Below are 18,772 nucleotides of genomic sequence, written 5' to 3' on the forward strand. Positions count from 1 at the left end.
ATAACATTTTCCAACGGTTATGAATATAAATAACTTAGTAACAACATAAACGGTTGTAAATATTTTTAGCATGTCGGATAAAAAAAACTGGAGCAACTTCGCCACAACATCGTAACATCCTTGTACCATGTTACTACTCGACCAAATAGTAATGGCGTTCTCGACCCATATATTACCGAAAATATTGAGATTTACATTACCATGTTACTACTTTGACCAAAGTGAACTTCACATATCTAAATCCAGAAATTAACTAAAAGTTTGCTAGGGAAGAAGAAGAGAACAAGAACTCCCAAATCTCAGAGAAAACTTGAACAATAATCTGATGATGATGTCTTGAATTCAATGACAAAAAACAATGCAAAAGTTGTTCTAAATCTCTAGCTTCAAACATCTCTTTCTCTAGTATCATCTCCATCATTGACATCCTGAAATCTTCATAAGGATCTTCTGATTTCTTCACCACAGCATAACTTTCCTCAACTTTCCCTTCAATCATCATCGTCAACTTCGCCGTTGACTCTGTTTCCGATCTTGGGTACTTGATGTTTTCCTTCACTTCCCTTTCAATCTTCATCATCAACTTCGGTGACTCTGTTTCCGATCTTGGATACTTTACCATTTCTCCTCTGTTATTACTAATACCCTGTTTATAACGTTTTACCCTTCTACTAATCCTCTTCAATTTCTTCTTCCTCTGAATCGGCAACTCGTGAATCGTTTCTAAGTTTGACTCAAGTATCTCTGATGAAGATGAAACTAGGGTTTCAGTTTCTTCATTGTCTTCTTCTCCGGTGCCGTCACTACTAAACCAACCTCTGTCCCATGAAGAATTACTGAACCGAACCAACCTCTGTTTCCTCTGTTCTGATTTTGGGTTTTTCTTCTTCTTCATTGAAGTGACCTGAAATTCAGCTATTTCTCGATCAAAAACGCCGGAAAATGATGAATTATAGATTTTCCGACGAGGGTTGTTAGTATTTTCGTCGTGAACTTTAGCAATTACATGCCATTTCTCTTCTTTCTTCCATCTAAACTCTGTTCCAATTTCGTTTCTTTCCTCTGGTTTTGACCCACAACCAAACCCAACAGATAAAATCCTACAAGAAACTTGTGAGTGAATTGGATTCACCACTAACTTCGACGAATCTTTTGATCGGCAAGATTGGAATAATGGGATTATCCGAAAAAGCTTAATCTTGAAATGTCTCCCCATCTCTCTCTCTCTCTCTCACTCTAGAAATGTGATAATGAGAGTAAAGAGAAGAAGAGTGTGAAGTTGTTTAAATAATCGAGAATTCCATGACATTTCTTGTTTGGAACATAGAATGATATTGGTTTTGTCTTTATTTCTTTTGGATTTCTACTTTTTAGAGAGAGAAAGTGAAATCTAGAGAGAGAGAGAGAGAGAAAGTAAAGAGAACAGAGTGGGGGAAAGACGGTAACAGAGTCTAAACAGAGGAAACTACAGTGTAAGAAGAGTGTAAAGATGGAAGATTGGTCTTTTGGCCTGAAAAAGTAAAAGATGGAATTTAAAAGAAAGCTATATCTAGTACTACCGGGAGTTTTTTTATATAATAAAGGTCAGACCTCCCTATACGCCACGTACTTATAAAAAACAAAATGATGAAACGTTATGTCTACTCAATCTATCATATCACATTTAAAATCTAGCACCATCAGAATCTGATTGGACATTCACAGCTCTTTTGACCTCGAGGACTCACTGGTCTTTTGACTAGGGGCAGGGACGTAACTATGTAAGGGCTGGCCCCCCTGACCCTTACATTGTTCTCCTCATTTAAGTCCATGCAGGACCCACAACATTCCTTTTAAAGTATATGGCCCCCCTTTTAATTGCAACCCAAACCCAATGCAAGTTTGAAACCTAGCCCAACTTATTTCCTACCAGTCAAAATGCCTTGTCACCTAATCTAAACAACCCTATTTCCAAACCGCCCCTACAAAGACACAACTCTTTCTGCCCTATAACCTAAGCATGCACTCTATGGTTATGTATTAGAGAATTTAGAACTCTAGTGCGCCACCATTGTTTCTTTAACTTATTCAATTTATTTTTTGATTGTTCACTTCTATTTACATCAAGTTTCAATCAACTTATTTCAGTTTCTTTTTTATATGTTTATTCATATCTGTAATCGTAAAATAAATCAATCCGGCTCATAAATTTTTATTGTACTAAAACATAAATAGAAACAATCGAAAACTCTTCTTCCTTGCACTTGCAATCAGTTAGATCATGGACGACTCGTGGTGCCATACTATACATGGAGAACTACCAAATCGTCGATCTTCATCAATGGAAGAAACATCAATCTTCGTCAATGGACGAAATCTCCTTAAGAATCCACTACTTTTATTCACTTCCTCCTCCCTCAATGACAATTGATAATGGTTAGTCAGATGATGAATTGTCGATATTGGTGGATCTGATCTTGTTCCCATACCAATATTTGCGTCTATACTCCAAAAATTCTACTGGGATGATTATAATAGTTAAAATTAGGGCAAGAAACGAAGAACTATACGGAGATTTCGACGAAGAGACAACCCTTCGCCGGAGCAAAACGAAGAACTATACGGTTTCTCTCTCTAGAAGAGAGTTATTATCAGAGAAAGGGAGGGGAGAGAAGACTCTCTATATCTATCTCTCTCCATCTCTTTACATTTAACTAATATAAAAGAATTATTTTAAATAGGTATAATGGTTCAAATGGCTAGCGAGCCGTGAAATTACTAATGACGATCCAAAAGTGACATAAAAAAAAGATCAATCCTTATTCTATTAGACTACTTATTTCTTACTTTTTCCTATCATATGTAACATCCGAATGATACTTTGAATACATTTTGATACATTAAATAAAAAAAGTCTCATGTTATTTCTTTTATTTGTGTTTCATAATTTTTGTGACTTTGATATTCTTAGGTGGTAATTTTGCATAGATTTATTATATAAATTTTTCGATTTAATATATGACTAGAAAAGTTCGGCCCCCCTCTAACAAAACTTCTGGTTCCGTCCCTGACTAGGGGTGAAGAAAGATAAGGGTTGGTTGTGGTGGTGGTGGGATATTTTATTCCTGGCTCCAACTTTGAGTTATTTCTTATTTTTTAACATATTTGGGCTTTTGTTAACAGCTGGTAGCCCAAGTGGTTCTAAGTTGTTGACACAAAGTCTCAAGAGTTTGGTTATTTGGATTAGGATTATTAGGTTATGAATAATGTAGTTGGGCTTTAGGTCATAGCTTAGTTGGGTTATAAGTCCGGTCTTGTAAGAGTTTGAATGGGCGGTTATCTATCTTATCACATCTTTGATGTATTAATGCTAAATGTGATGATTATTGTTGATGTAATCAATTTTCAAAAAAAAAAAAGCATATTTGGGCTTTTTCTTATTTATTTGAGTTTAACATTTTTTTTTAATCGTTGCTCGATCTTTGAGTTATTTTTTTGTTTTCGTGTGACTTAATGTCCTATTTTTGTCTTTCATGTTTCTTTTGTTAATGTATATTTTATAACTTGACAACTTTTTTGGAATCAACCTTCAATCACTCTTCAACAAAAAAAAACCTTCAATCACTCTTATCTCTCTTTAATTTCGTAAATTACGAGGATTATGTTTTAGATGAAACACAATCTCATCTTTTTTACATAAAATTTTCGTATTTTCTATGTAATTTTATATATATACATGACGAACTTTTATATTGAGATTAGAATTAAAACACTTTACAATAGGATATTCATTGACAGTGTTGCTATAACATACAAGTATTACTGATTGAACACCACATTAATTTTTGAACAATTCACTTATAACACAATTATTCATATAATTTAGATCTAGGTTGGAACTGTAATTTGACAATCAACCATGGATCATGATATTTTTTTGTATACTGTATATTATAACTAAAATGTGTCCACTTATAACACAATTTTGCTCGACAGAGCTAACAGATTGCTTATAGCTTCAATAACATTGTGTTCCTAAAGGTTTAAGTTCGACAGAGAATTAGTGGCAATCAAAATTACAACGCTCTAACAAAAATAAACACGTAAGTTGGAGTAGATTAGTTAGGCATTAAGACCGTTTACGGTTATCGTACTTATCACATCTTTCGTAAATCAAATACCATTGTAATGACTTTTGTAGTCACTTTCTGAAAACAAAGACAAATAATTGAAAGAAAATAACATTGTTTGTCGCTACTTAAACATAGAAAAGACAGAGAATTAGTGACAATCAATCAATAAAATTACCACCATTAAACAAGACCATCAACCTATCTCAAAGAAAAAAAAAAACCCTATCCTATATTACAAAAACCCTAATATATCACTAATAATAACCAATATAATAACTCAGATTATGGATAATCAAAATTAGTGGAAATCAAAATTGCTATGATTGAACAAAAAAAGAGGCAAGTTGGAGTTGTTTAGTTAGGTTTACGATTATCATACTTATCACATGTATTGTAATGACTTTTGTAGTCACTTTCTAAAGAAAAGACAAATAATTAAAAGAAAATAGCATTATTTATCATCAGTTAAACATAGAAAAGACAGAGAATTAGTGACAATCAATCAATAAAATTACCACCATTAAACAAGAACATCCACCTATCTCAATAAGAAAAAAAGAAAACATAAACCCTAACCTATATTACAGAAACCCTAATATCACTAATAATAACCAATCTATAATAACTTAATTATGGATAATCAAATGGTCCATTTGGATCAAGTTGTTTGGAGATATGAAGATAAGTAAGATAGATAAGTCGATCTTTCGCACCTGTTCGATGAACAATATTCTTGTCACAGTAGTACTTCAATTGATCAAGAGTACAAATCCCAATCATCTCACCTAACAACAAAAACAACCAATTAATCAATTTCTTATCAGACGGTAATATTGGTTTCAAACAATTATCTTGATTACAACTTGGACAAGCTTGTAATTGAGGATTAATCCAATGATTGGGTGCTCTGTCACACATTATGTATTTGTTTTGCACAATATAATGACCAATCTCTGTGAATTTCTGTTCAAGATCAAACTGAATTTGACAAATATGTTCACATCTTTTGCATTGAACATCACCGTTAATGATTCTTATTCCATTTGTCACAAGATGATGATACGAATGAATCTTGGTAGGATAATTAGTAGCCCATTGGAATGGTGGTGGATTTATCATTTCATCTTCTTCATCTTCAGCCGCATTACTACGTCTACGAATACCTGCTGAGTTCCTCCTCGGTGGAGGAGGACAGGCACGTCTAGCTGAGTTCCTCCTCCAGCAGTTTCTCCTCGGTGGAGGAGGAGGCGGCTGTGAAACGGACCCATTAGTAGGAGATGACTGCTTTGCCATTGCCTGTGGTGGTAGAGACAATCTAGTAGGAGGAGACGAGTGTTCTACCATCATTACTGGTGGTGGTGGTGGTGGTGGGGTTTGAGATGACTGCTCTGCCACCATTTCCACTGGTGGTGGGTTTTGAGATGATCCTTCTTGCAACCAAATTGGACTCAAACTAAGTTCGAGATTTAGAAAAATGGTTGAAGAATCTACTTGTTCTATGTTTGAATTCGGTCTGATTTCTAGCATTGGAAATTAATTTCTTTTTTGTCTGCAAGTTTTAGTATTTGTAAAGAATGAAGAAGATGGAGATTTAAAAACGAAATAACAAGTTTAATTTTGAGATAAACTCAAACCAGATTATTTGCGATATCCCCTCTAACTAAATTTTGGGTTTGAACGTAACAACCCATATGTTTAAATTTCAAACTAAATGATTTTTAATTAAGGTCACTGTTTTGGGGATAGCATTAAAGTTTCCGGGGAATACGGAAATGGTGTAGTCGTTGGAGATGGTGGAGTCGCCGGAGAAAGGAAGAAGAAGCTGAAAAGGATTTGGTTGTTTGGGGGAAATAAAAAAATCTATTTTTTTTTTTTGTTTTCACCCAAAACTTCACACCCCGAAAACTATTTAGCTTTCCCCAAAGCGCTGGCCTTAATTAAAGTCCCTGATTTATTTAGTTCACCCCTCTGACGACGACAATTAGAATCAAATTTTTTGACAATAAGAATATTAAGTGCTTTCATTGAGAGTTTAAGAGTTGAGTTTTTAAACTGCCCTAGTTATTAAACCCCTTTCACAAGATAGTTTAAAGATATCTCACTAAACAACTTTTGAATTTACGAAAAATAAATTATTATTTAAAATTATTTGACGACATTAAAAAAATAAGATCAATTTTGAATTTATGAAAAATATATGATCAAAAGGATAGCTGATAACAAACTAAGGGTCAGAAAAGAATATTAATTTGTTTTACAGGTTCAAATAAACTCAAATTATTTTCATCATCCTCATGTAACAACTTTTAGATCAGTTCGAAATTTAAAGTTATCCATCAAAAAAAAGTTTGAAATTCAAACTAAAATTTTGAAATTCTACTCGCCTTTTCTTTGTTACCTTGTTGACTTGGTCAAATAACTTTCCAATTATTTAGGGCGTCAAAAGTCGGTTTTCAGGGTTCATATTGGGATATTTGTCTATTTTCTTTTATTAATTAATCAGTTTTATTACTAATTAATATGTTACATAATTCAACAAAAAAAATTAAGATGTTACATCTCATTTAAATGTTTGAATCACTAAATTTAGAGGTTTTCGTAAGTATGTAATGTATTTAGATTGAGTTCCTACATATGAATGAAAAATTCTCGTTTATCTCAAAAAAAAAGAAAAAAAAATACACAAAAAAGAATTTGCTTTCATTGAGAGTTGAACTCAAGAACCTCCCGCTTACTAAACGGGTGCTCTAACCAACTGAGCTATGAAAGCGAATTCAGTGTTCTTTTCTTTTTTTTTTTTTTGTTAAAAATATCTACTTGATTTGGGTGTCTGTTTAGTTATGCATCTCATCCTATTTTTGCCTTCCTTTGAAGTTTGAAGTGATTCTTTTTTGTAATCTAACACTGGTAATACAACTCTTACCAAAAAAAAAAAAAAGAGAAACACTGGTAGTAGAAAAGGTGAAACACATTTCCCATTATAAGCCATTCAAGTGTCAATGGGACACTGTGTAACACAAAAAATGCCAATGGGACAATATCACTAACTGTTCACACATTCCCACAATTCTAACACATTATCATCACGATAGTTTTTGTTATGGCACGATTTTGTGAAGTTTTTAAACCAATGTCGCATCGGTGGATTCGAAGGGCGGTGCCCCCTTATAAGAGATTACGCACCTTCTCGTAGTTACTTGTTTTAAAGCCATGAGATCGTGAAGTGTCAAATCAGACAATATTACTAACAGTATTGAAGGTTAGTCCCTGTCATCCTATAACATTTTATCTTTTATGATTGACATTTTTTGAGAAAAAGGAAAATATTCACCATCCTGAATTCTGATAAAAGATAGAAGTTCTCTTTTCCTTCAGTAAAGTAGAAATTTATCGGTTAAATCACAACTAACAACACCTTAGCCTAGAATCAGACAATCAACCACACTATCAGATAGTGAGCTTTTAGTAAATTCAGTTTCATCGTAATGATTTTCCACGAATATTCATTACAGTTTCTTTGCGGAGGTTTGAAATGCCATAGAAGCTCTAAGTGAATAACTTCGCATCAGGTGAAAAAACCGACTGAATCATACTTGGGCAGTTGGGTGATCGGTAGTGTAAGAGTTCTAAGAGAGTAGATTGAATCAATGAATCAGTATTCAGTTTCCAATACACCATCAATGAGACCAAACTCCAGCGCCTGAATATAATGCAGGATAAACGAAGGGTTAGGTATTAACTGATACAAACAAAATGGGATTCTTATCGCTTGTCGGGAAAAGAACATGCAAATCTAACAAAACTAAGGTGGTCGCAATTTACCCATTTTGTTCCTTAAATAGTCGATTACAAGATCAAATCATGTGAACTTATGTAAATCACTGCACAATTCGACTTTTATCAATCTATTTTCTCCAAGTATAAAAAGAAAAATTACCTCAGAAGTAGAGAAGAAGCGGTCTCTTTCAGTTTGTCGTTGCACTTTCTCAATAGGTTGGCCAGTGAAAGCAGAATACATCATGTCAATTTTCTGCATTAATTACAAAACACAAATACGTCAGGGCTCGGCTAGTCGAGCTAGGTAAACTTTGTTCAAGTTTCTTTTTTTTTTTTCTCTTTGGTTTAAGTTTTTAATTATAGGACATAAAAGGATGATACCCAAAAACCTCACATAATTTACAGCATGAGGCAGGGTTTGTCATCTGTGAGTCGGATGTAGATCTTGTCGATACAAGTGTAATACGCTACCGTGAATTAAAATAAACATAACTCAAGAAACAAAATTTAAGGAGTAGAATCTAACATGACGAGATTGAACAGCTTCGTTTACTTGGCGCCTCACATCCTCCACATGACCCTATTGAAAAAGAAAATGAACGTCACATGCATTAGTTTTGTCGCACGGGTCACACTTACTCCACCACCAATCATGTATTCTATTGCACAAATGACATAACATGTTTATTAGGAGTTAAGACCTGCGATAAATTTATTTTTGTTTCCTTTCAACACTGTGGGAGAGAAAATTCAGAACCTACTTCGTAAATTAATGATCAAATTATATGGTCGAGCTAATGAGCTACAGAATTATCCTGCACAAGACCATGGACCAGAGAGCCCAAATCCACTCGAAAAACAATGCGGATATTGACTATGTATTGTTATAAGTATCATAGGCAATGTTTGTCGTAGCATTCCTACTCCACTTAAATTAATGTGTATCACTAAGCTTAACGTGTATAAATGCACGACATATTTGGGGGCTGATGCAGAGAGAGCGTCAAGCCCAGGCCAACGGCTCAGTCAATAATCCAGCTTAAGTCTTTAATTGCTTTGGTCTAAAGTCTATTTCGTCCAACGGGGGGCTCGGGTTCATCGTAGGAATCTTGTTGCCGTTCCCTCTTACTTACTATGAGTTCTGACTTCGCTTCCTACGAGCCCCCCCAGGTGATACCTAGCCATCCGCATCGGTAACCCTTCTTAGTTGAGTAAAGGCCCCAACAAGGAACTCCTAAGCTTAGTCCTTGACTCTCAAAAGGCGCTTTACCATAAATGGTAACTTCCGTAGAAATAGTATTCTTGCTTATTTCGATGATGCAAGATGTAGAAGAAACAGTTCGTAGGGGTACAGCCTGAGCTGATGCTTTCTGAGACGATCGAACAGCTTCTGGAGGCTTTTATTTCAGGAGCTCCCTCACATTACTTCATAAGAGGAAAGATCACTTTTTCTATCTTACTCATCCAGACACCCCTATCCTCTGCTATCCAGTTCATGTATTACACTTAGATTAGAAGAAAGATCGAGAGGTAGGAAGTAATTCAATGCTTACCCCACACCCACTCTGTGGTTGATGTATCATGATACGTGCATTTGGCATTGCGTAACGCATTCCCTTTTCTCCCCCAGCGAGAAGAAGTGCACCTTGGCTTGCAGCTACTCCAAAACAAACTGTTCCCACCTTCGGCTTAATCTGAACATTTTAGGCATCTAGATAAGCATTAATCCAGGTTGTAGATGGAGAAACAAGAAAAAAGAAAAAGAGTGGTTCTATATTCAAAAAAATTACTGCTGCACTCCACAAATAAGTCACCATGCTTCTCAATATGTATGCTTAACTATTGAAGTATCGCAAAACAAAAAATGTAATGTCCTAATTGGTAGGAGAAAACAGTCTTGGCCAGCATAGAGAAAGCGGGAAAATTAACAGATTCAAAAAATTGTGTCCTAGTGGAGAAGATAAATATATTAAATATTCAAAGAAATAAAGCTCGACGGAAAACTGAACAAGATTCATAACTTACCCAAGACATGCAGTCATATATTGCTAAAACTGAATAAGTACTTCCACCAGGGCAGTTCAGGTACATCTGAGAAAATCACACATGTAATAAGTTGCACGACATTGCAGTAATACCAATAAAAAAATTAAGATTAAGTTAAATATACGCACCAGAATATCCGCATTCTCGTCAATAGCTGCTAGTGTTACAAGCTGAGATATAACTCGTTGAGCCACTTGTGAGTTGATTGGCTGTCCAATGAAAATTATGCGGTTCCTGAATAATACTGATGAAAGATCTATGGGACCTCCTGGGGTCATCACGGCTGGCATTACAGGTGGGTTCCCCTTCCTAGCTTCTATTACATTGTGACTGTATAAATGAAAATCTACGTCATAAGATAATGGAAGAAAGGAAACATGCAAAAAACTGTAAAAATCTTCAACGATCAAAACAAAATAAATATGGAGAGAACAGATATTGGTTCCAAATATGCACCATGGATATAAAAGATTCGTGTCACTTAACAAGGCCATTGAACCTAAAGAAAATGAGGGGTAGATATTGAAGCTATACAATTGTGTGGGTGTGTTCTTGGGTCTTCCTTTGCCCCCAAGTGGTCTTAGGCCTATCTCGCCCAAAAAGTTAGCTCAAGAGGTGAGGATATCTCTCACGCTTACAAGTTACAAGTGAGCACCACCCCCTCCCACAACCAACGTAGGAATAGCACCAACATACGGATGTCTAAAATTGAGTCCCAGAGAGATAAATAATCTATGAGAATCGACAAAAGGGGGTTACGATATTGCATCATAACATCAATATCACATATTTCTTTACAAATGAATTGTTTTAGATGCTGGGAGCTCAAGCAATATATAGGAGATGGTGAGGTTTCCTTCAATTCGGCGTAGAACAACCAATTGGAACTCCTTTTCGGAAGAAAAAAAAACCCATACGAGTAAATAGCTCAAAATTATCAAAAAACAACCATTAAAGTGCAATTAGGCAACTTCATAAAATAAATGAATAGATAATTTACAAATTCGTCCACAATTAAGTATATCAGACATTAGCAAACTAACTCGATTGATTGATGATAAAATTCAGTACCTTTGACTAAGAAGAGGACGACCCTGTTCATTAATCTTCAAAGGTAATCCGTCAAATCGACTAGATAATCCTGAAACTAACAACTGGATTAGGGTTTCCAACATAATTGAGATAAAGCTAGTTGAAAACTAGTTATTACCTTTAGGGTTGGGTAAGGCGGATGCTACTAATCTGGCAGACTGACTACTAACAAATGAAAATCACAAAACAAAATCAAGGTTATAAAGGATGGTTCATTTAAATGAACATTGGAGAAAGACCCAGTTCAAAATTCTACAGAGAGAGAGAGAGAGAGAGTAATACCGGCGAGTAGAGAGAGAAACAAAATCTGTGCTCCGGCAACAGGAGGAGGAGGAGAAGGCTGGAGGAGTTGTTGATATGGAGATTGAAGCTACCATTTTTCTACTTCAACTGAACTTGGATGCCCTTCCTTGACTGAGCTCTAAATCTCTAATCCTCCCGGAAGTTTTTTCGGTCCGGATATGGTAGTAACCCTTGCGGTTCCGTTCCATTCTAATTCTAATGATAAAAAAAGGAGTCACTTCCATCGCGGGCCGGGCAATTGAAAACACAATAGTACTCGTATTCGTTAAGCCCATTAAATTCTGGGAATGGATTGAAAGTTGGTTAAAATTTAAAACCATCTAATATATTATTAATTATGTCTTCAATAATTCCAGGCCAGCGGTTTGGGGAAAGCAAAATAATTTTCGGGCTGTGAAGACTTGGTTAAAAATTGGTTAATTTTGTTTGACAATTTTATTTTATAAATTGTTATAGGGAAATAAAAACCTCCACCTCACTTCCCTCCACTCCACCTCACCTCTCTCTTTCCACCTCACTTCTCTCTCTGCCACCTCATGTATTCGCCACCTCATCGTCTTCACCGGCAAAGGTCGCCGGCCGGCCAGTTTCCGGTCGGCGACCTTCAAACATAAAAAAAAAAAAAATTCCTCTCCTCTCTCCAAAAAAAAGATAATTTTTTTTTCTTCTCTCTCTAGATCAGATCTAGATCTAGAGAGAGTGGAGGCACCATTAAAGGTCCGAGCAGACCTTCAATGGGTCTGTTCGGACCTCCACTAAAGGTCTGCTCGGACCTTTAATGGGGTCTCCACTCTCTCTCTCTAGATCTGAACTAGAGAGAGGGGAGAAGAAAAAAATTACCTTTTTTGTAGAGAGAGGGATGAAAGAGGAAAAATAATAATTTTATCTTTTTTTTATGGTTGAAGGTCGCCGGCCGGAAATTGGTCGGCCGGCGACCTTCGCTGGTTAAGACGATGAGGTGACGAATACATGAGGTGCAGAAGTTAGAAAATATTCCCCATAAAATATGTTTCCTAAAAAAAATTCAAAATTTTGCATATTCCCTTTAAAATTTCACACCCCGAAAACTATTTAGCTTTCCCCAAAGCGCTGGCCTAATTCAAATTCAATAAATTATGGAATTCACTTCTGCTAGAAATCGAAACCATGATCTCCAAAGTTGAAGAATACGCGTCTTACCCACTAAGTTACCAGTTGTTGGTTCATGCAATTTACTTAATATTCAATATTATATTCATAATATACAGATGTCATATAAATGTAATAATTGATGTAGTTGAATGTATAACCCATGAGTCGTGAACAAGCTCAAATTTAACCTCTACATTTGTTAAGTGTCTCAACTTGGATCCTACTAACATGGTACTGTTAGTCAAACATAACAACTAATATTTCATTTCTATCAAAACTTTATTGCATTTTATTCGATGCGGCATCAATATATCACGAACAAATACATGAATTAAATAGGTTTTATAACCACCATCAAGATGTGTCGTAGAATGCTCGTGCCATCTTGATGGTGTTTATAGAACACTTGTAGTTCTGGGAAGCAGGGTACTAAATTCTAAATATAGTATAGTATATAGTACATAACACACAATGTGGTAAAATTTTAGTTATAATTGGCAAATTTTATTTTGGAATCAAATTATGGTTTTACAATATCTAAGCATAAGGGTGCCGGGGGAGTGCAGTTAGTCAATTTCTACAAAATCCCCACCGATTTCAAAAATATTATTTAGTGTATGTTCTTAACTAGATACAACCCGTGCCTCCGGCACGAGCACTTATTTTGAGATTGTAGAGGAAGAGTAATATTTCTGCTATCGATGGATTCCTCGTAGCCTTGACACAAGAAGTACGGCGTCTTGCGCAGAGTTCATGGTCTCCGAGTCCTTCTCCCCATGTCTCCAAACAAGTGCTTTCTGGTCGGTAGATGCAGTTCCTGAAAAATCTCTTCATTCTCTTGATGATTATGTTCATTTCCTAAAAGGAAATAAACAGAATCATCAATGAATAAGATACAACCTGCGAAAAGATAAATCAAATATTTAACTAATTAAATTTTATATTTCAAGAATCCAACTACGTGGCTCATGGTGTTTACATGATCCAACTGTGAATATACTTTGGTACAAAACCTCGAAACTGCAAATTAAAGAAAAGATAAATCAATTTTTTAAATTCTTCTTCATTTAAAAAATAGATTCAGATGTGTACGATTGAGCTCGAGTAATTTATATACCCTTCTCATCAGAATTAAAGTTTGAGCTCCCAAACCTATAATCCAAAGATTTATATATAAAAACTTAATTCCAAAACAGATAAAATAGACTAAAGTCGGCATTACCTGAAAATATTGAAATTGAAGGAAAATTGGTAAACAAATTTGAACTTATCTTAGATGGAATTTTTCGTGTTTCAAGCGAACGATATAACTAATAAAGAGTCAGCGATCGTAAACAAAGACATCTTTGGATTTCAGATTCATCTACATATAAGCAATATGAAAATGATGGAATTAGTAAGAGTCAATTAAATAAACCAAAACACTGAGAATTAATGAATGAAAAATAACAATAAGAGAATGTAAACAGTAATTAACAAAAGATATGAAATTTTAAACGACATGGATTACCTATTTTGAATAGGGTTGCTATCAGAACCTCACCTAAATATCATTCAACAACTACTTCATTCAATTTATCAAACACTTGGTGTCCTGTAGTTGAGAACAAGTTACGATTTTATAGTGAAGGAAAAAACTGGCGGAGAGAGTTGGGTTACGGGGAGATTAATGAATTGGCTAAATGAATTGGTTGTTGTAGGAGCCGACCAGGTTTAAAAATCATAAAAATTCCATGAGGGGGTTTATGGAGGAGAAGTGTTTTGGAATTCCTAGAGGACGGGGGGAATGACAATGGAATGGACTCTTTGAGTCATGGATTAAATAAACTGCCTGTTAGAGAAGTAGAAGAGGTTCAAAGACCACTAGAATGTCCTAGTCAGGTTGAGGGTTAAATAAGAAGAGAAGTTTGAGGGTTAAATACTCTTCCAATCCAGTTGACAATTTTATTCCTTCCTTAGTCTAGTCAGCTTGTCCTATTCAGAACCAATGTGTTCTGTTATATAGATGTTCTCTATACAGTATACACAAGGTGGTTAGCTTTTGTCCACTTCAATTTTTCCGCTCTGAATTTTTTTTGTCACTATGTTTCTCTAATACTTCACTCAATCTCTCTTTATCTTTATATTTGTAGCAACACATGTACTTCATCGACATCTTATCTCATCTCTTCTCTATCTTAATATTTCATAACCCTGTCAACATACTTTACGACCCAAAAGTGAAGTTATATGACAAGTAGCGAGGAAATTCAATTAGATTGCACAATACCGTACTTATGCACTGCCGAAATGTTGTGGGGGTTGTTCCATGTTAAAATTTTATGCTCAATCATTAGAGTTTTTTTTTTGCCCCTGAATATGTAAAAAACTCTCATATTGTTGCATGAAGAGAATATGGCAATTGAATTTTTTTCACAGGTCCTCCAAAGTCTCAGCCCCTCTAACGGAAGAACTTGATTACAAGACGTAACTCAATTACTTTTATTTGCAAGTTACTGATTGTCAATAACACCTTTTGTTTACGAACCAAGCAATGTTCATTTGGTCATGTACTATATAGCGTTATTATTTTTTGTTCGTTGCTTGAGTGCTTTTCAACATTTACACGTTTTTCCAGGTGACTTCTTTAGTTCTTTGTTGGGGATGTGCGACGACAACTTGAATAGAGTAAGAATGATTATCACATCATACATGTCTACTTATAACTATAAAGTCGAATAAAATTTCATCACTAAATATTAATTACCACAAGTATTCGGTCAGTTAGTTGTACATCTAATCTAAAAATCTGGAAGTCACATGTTGATTCACGTTAGAGGTGCTAACTATGAAAAATAAAATGTAGAGAAGCTAATTGAAAATATGCAAAAAGATTTAGATATACATGTACTTGGTGAATTTACATTTAGTAAGTTACCAAACGCGCCCCTTGTGATGAGGAGGATTTTTCAAACTAGAAGGGGTATGTTCGTTATTGTTCTAACAATCCAGGGTATTTACAAAGCCGTCCTCGCCTAGCGATTGGCGAAACGATTGGCATTCCTTCTCAATCAACAAACACATTAACCTTAAATCCCAACCATTCAAATTTATCCACGTCATCGATCCGTGTGCTCTTAATCGAACGGTTATTAAAAGGTTAAAAGAAAAACAATCTCAAAAGATCTTTCGAACCCTAACTTTTGAAGCGCGACTGGAATGCTTCTGGACGCGCGTAGAAGACAGAGAAAGAGGTAGAGAGAGAAAGAGTTAGAGAAAGAAAATCAGGGTTTTGTTGATCGGTTTGTGTAGAAGAGATAAAGAAAATAAGGGTTTTGTTGGTCGGTTTGATGATGATAAAGTTCTAGTTTGCATGGAAGTAGTAGTTTTCTTTGATTCTATTTAGGGTTTCTGTGTGTTTATCTTCTAATTTGTTTCAAACAGTACTGGTTTATTATTTATCGTCATTGTTATTTTAGATCTGCGATTTTCCCTTTTGAATGGATGAAGTTTGGGAGAGAGCCGTTGAAACGGCGCTCGACGGCCAAACGGACTTGGCTTCCGTTCGAACCATAACCTTAGACGGCGCGGTGAAGTGTTTTCAAGGTCGTCTTCCACCTCCGAGCTTGTTAGAGAAATTTGGAGGATTAGAACATTTATCTATTGCTAACGTTGGGGTTTCATCTCTTGAGAGATTTCCTCGTCTTCCAAATCTTCAGAAGCTTATTCTTTCTGATAATCGAATCGCTGGTGGTTTAGAGTTTCTTGTTGAGGCAGGTTTGGATTCATTACAAGACCTTGATTTATCTAATAATCGGATCCAATTTATTGAAGATTTATCGCCTTTAGCACAGTTGAAACTTGTATCTTTGGATCTATATGAGTGTCCTGTTACTCGGATAAAAGATTATCGATCTAGGGTTTTTGGTATGATAAGATCGCTCAAGTACTTGGATAAGATGGATGCTGATGAAAATGAACCACCGGAGTCAGATGAGGAAGAGGAAGATGAAGAAGAGGATGAAGAGGACGATCCTGGTAGTGGTGAGGTTGACGGTGGTGATAGGCTAGGGAAGATGACTAACGGAGGAAGTGTCAGTGGCGAAGCTATTCTTGATGTTGATGAGGATGAAGAGAGTGATGCCGATGAGGAGGAGACTGAGATTAGTAGAGTTCCTAATGGATCAAATAGGGTTTCAAATGGATTTGGAGCTGCTACTTCTGTGGATGGAGATGAGGAAGAAGAAGATGTGGAAGACGAAGATGATGATGATTTAGGGGAGGAGATTGATGAAGAGGAGGGTGAAGATGAAGATGTGGTTGAGGTTCATGAGATTGAAGATAGTGATGATGAGGAAGATGGGGTGGAAGAGGAAGAAGATGAGGATGATGAAGAAGAGGAGGTCGAGGATGAAGAGGAGGATGCTGAGCCTGGGGTTACAGGACGTGTCATGAATGCAGAGGGGGAGATTGATGGTCATGAGCAGGGAGAAGAAGATGAAAATGGTGAGATTGGGGAGGAGGACGAACAAGGCGTCGAAGAAGATGGAGAGTACGAGGAAGAGGAAGGTGACGATGAGGTATAATTTCATTCCAATCTCATATTTTCCGTGTTTTAGTTTCACTATTGTATCTGCAAATTATTGTCATCAATTGCCTGCCGTTTATTGCCTTCCTGTGATCGTTTATTAGTAAGATAGGTCACACTCGATATGATAGGTTGTGTTGGCAGAAATAACTTGTCAATACTCGCTTAATTGATCAAGTAGTACTGTAGTAGGGTTAAGGTTATGATATTATCATTTATCACCCTTAATTTAGGCGGCATATTATTGTTGTGTTCCTTGCTGGATCTAGCTAGTATTGGTACTATATATGGTATGCCCATATTTCTTATGATGGGGGAATGTTGTTCAACATTAAAAGTTATGGTAGCTATTGTATGATTATATTGGTCGATGCTGATTTTTCTGCATATTTCTCTTTATCTTAGAGCCTAAAGATGCTATTTCTCGTTGAGTGTATCTTAGTGCTAGAGAAACTCGAATTTGTAGTGTTTAAACAATGAAAAGATCTTGTAGGTTTTGGTTTTGAAACTTGAATGAAGTTTTGGTGTGAGAAGGTTAATTATTTTTCATGGAAATTGACTAATAAACGTATATGTTAACTATGGTGTTTTTTTGTATCATTTCAGAAATTTTATTAGATTCAGTATTTTTTTTTGATAAATGTCTTTAGAGATCTTGTTTAAATCAATTCGAGTATTTATGGCCAATTTAATTTTTGTTTCTGCACCTTCATTGCAGAAAGGAGTTAGTTTTTAGGTCTTGGATTAATGTTTTAAATTTCTCTATCAGGATGAGGATTTTGGAACAGAGTACCTGGTTCAACCAATTGAGCAAGCAGAAGGTGATATCGAAGGTAGTGATTTGGACCCAGACCATGAACAAGAAGAAGATGATGGGGAAGAAGAAATTGAAGACGAAGAAGAGATTGAAGACGAAGATGATCAAGACGGTGAAGTTCTTGTCCGACCTTCATCTTCTTCTTCTTCCCATCTCAAGAGGAAAAGAGATAGAGACGACGACGATGATGATGACTCAGTCGTGGATGCCGCCAAGTCGTCTAAGCATGATTGATTGATCTAACTAGTTCTTGGAGCCAAAGAAATTAGAGACAAGAAGGGGGGCCAAAAATGGGACAGACAGTTGATTTGTTTAGTGATTCTAGGTATTGGAGGAGAACCTTGTTTCAAAAAGTCGTTAGTATTTTGTCCCAAAAGTTTCTGGTATTTCAAATGGCAGTTATAAGGCAGACAGACGTTGGTGATTTCCCCCCTTTAGGGTTAGGTTATTTTTTTTTTAAAAGAACAGCTTTCTTTTTAACTTTCTCCAAGCAAGTGTTTTAAATGCTTTTTTGTACAAACATATGCTTGCAAACTTAAACATATTTGGTAGTGACTTGGAGAGAGAGAAAGTTAGAATTTTATCTTCCAATCTTGTTTGAATCAATCAAGTGGGCCTTTTTTTTTTATCTCTCAATTCTTTCACACTTTAGATGCTACTTGTATGAATTTACTTGATTTGTTGCAGGATTGTAGGGCCAAAAAAGGGTTTCAGATAGATTTTTATTGTTCTATCAAGAACTACTCAACAAAGTAAAACACTAAAACCCTAAGGTACTAGTTGATGTTTTTTGATATTTTTAAGTTAAGGACTTTCAACAAAATTCAGGAATCTGATTCTCTTTTCTTCAGGTGATAAGCCAATGGATGAGAGAGTATGTGGGTGGTATAATTTGTTGGGCTTTCAGCTCTCTATATTGACAATAGC

At 35.6% G+C, this 18,772-nt stretch overlaps 4 protein-coding genes, 1 long non-coding RNA gene and 1 other non-coding gene across 9 annotated transcripts; 1 reads left to right on the forward strand and 5 right to left on the reverse strand.

Moving 5' to 3' along the window:
• Window positions 1-53: 53 nt before the first annotated feature.
• OFP7 (ovate family protein 7) lies at window positions 54-1,866 on the reverse strand. Its single transcript, XM_086636948.1, has one exon. The coding sequence runs from the start codon at window positions 1,214-1,216 to the stop codon at window positions 254-256; it is 963 nt and encodes a 320-aa protein (XP_086493074.1). The 5' UTR covers window positions 1,217-1,866; the 3' UTR covers window positions 54-253.
• A 2,876-nt stretch (window positions 1,867-4,742) lies between these two features.
• LOC147541169 (uncharacterized) lies at window positions 4,743-5,510 on the reverse strand. The gene has a single exon (XM_086674146.1). It carries the CDS (start codon window positions 5,508-5,510, stop codon window positions 4,743-4,745), a length of 768 nt encoding a protein of 255 aa, XP_086530272.1.
• A 1,297-nt stretch (window positions 5,511-6,807) lies between these two features.
• Window positions 6,808-6,882, reverse strand: TRNAT-AGU (transfer RNA threonine (anticodon AGU)). The gene has a single exon. It is a non-coding gene; the product is annotated as a tRNA-Thr (tRNA).
• Window positions 6,883-7,452: 570 nt separating this feature from the next.
• Window positions 7,453-11,693, reverse strand: CLPP6 (CLP protease proteolytic subunit 6). Of its 4 annotated transcripts, none has more exons than XM_086636784.1 (9): window positions 11,310-11,693; window positions 11,146-11,192; window positions 11,007-11,076; window positions 10,064-10,265; window positions 9,915-9,980; window positions 9,443-9,583; window positions 8,416-8,469; window positions 8,050-8,142; window positions 7,453-7,812 (listed from the first exon to the last, which is right to left on the reverse strand). In XM_086636784.1, exons 1-9 carry the CDS (start codon window positions 11,402-11,404, stop codon window positions 7,765-7,767), a joined length of 816 nt encoding a protein of 271 aa, XP_086492910.1. In that variant the 5' UTR covers window positions 11,405-11,693; the 3' UTR covers window positions 7,453-7,764. The 4 variants fall into 4 exon arrangements, with proteins under 4 accessions (XP_086492910.1, XP_086492911.1, XP_086492909.1 ...); XM_086636785.1 differs by having other exon boundaries at window positions 11,146-11,189; window positions 11,310-11,548; XM_086636783.1 differs by having other exon boundaries at window positions 11,007-11,082; window positions 11,146-11,189; window positions 11,310-11,548.
• A 1,232-nt stretch (window positions 11,694-12,925) lies between these two features.
• On the reverse strand, window positions 12,926-14,352 carry LOC147541172 (uncharacterized). Its single transcript, XR_015223813.1, has 3 exons — window positions 13,972-14,352; window positions 13,684-13,824; window positions 12,926-13,361 (listed from the first exon to the last, which is right to left on the reverse strand). It is a non-coding gene; the product is annotated as an uncharacterized LOC147541172 (long non-coding RNA).
• On the forward strand, window positions 14,207-18,471 carry LOC147541173 (Leucine-rich repeat (LRR) family protein). The gene is made up of 2 exons (XM_086636787.1): window positions 14,207-17,020; window positions 17,798-18,471. The coding sequence occupies exons 1-2, from the start codon at window positions 15,941-15,943 to the stop codon at window positions 18,077-18,079; spliced, it is 1,362 nt and encodes a 453-aa protein (XP_086492913.1). The 5' UTR covers window positions 14,207-15,940; the 3' UTR covers window positions 18,080-18,471.
• The last annotated feature ends 301 nt before the right edge of the window (window positions 18,472-18,772 follow it).

This window comes from Eschscholzia californica, unplaced genomic scaffold (genome assembly GCF_041429995.1).
Source record: "Eschscholzia californica isolate CP2 unplaced genomic scaffold, dmEscCali1.0.p SCAF_4, whole genome shotgun sequence".
In the NCBI taxonomy this organism is placed as follows: domain Eukaryota; kingdom Viridiplantae; phylum Streptophyta; class Magnoliopsida; order Ranunculales; family Papaveraceae; genus Eschscholzia; species Eschscholzia californica.

Coding starts and splice junctions, on each gene's coding strand:
- OFP7 (XM_086636948.1), bottom strand. CDS start 1,216: ATGGGGAGACATTTCAAGATTAAGCTTTTTCGGATAATCCCATTATTC.
- LOC147541169 (XM_086674146.1), bottom strand. CDS start 5,510: ATGGTGGCAGAGCAGTCATCTCAAACCCCACCACCACCACCACCACCA.
- CLPP6 (XM_086636782.1), bottom strand. CDS start 11,404: ATGGTAGCTTCAATCTCCATATCAACAACTCCTCCAGCCTTCTCCTCC. Junction 11,193..11,309: donor GTTTCTCTCTCTACTCGCCG/GTATTACTCTCT, acceptor TTCATTTGTTAG/TAGTCAGTCTGCCAGATTAG. Junction 10,266..11,006: donor CGTCCTCTTCTTAGTCAAAG/GTACTGAATTTT, acceptor TCATTTATACAG/TCACAATGTAATAGAAGCTA.
- LOC147541173 (XM_086636787.1), top strand. CDS start 15,941: ATGGATGAAGTTTGGGAGAGAGCCGTTGAAACGGCGCTCGACGGCCAA. Junction 17,021..17,797: donor AAGAGGAAGGTGACGATGAG/GTATAATTTCAT, acceptor TTTCTCTATCAG/GATGAGGATTTTGGAACAGA.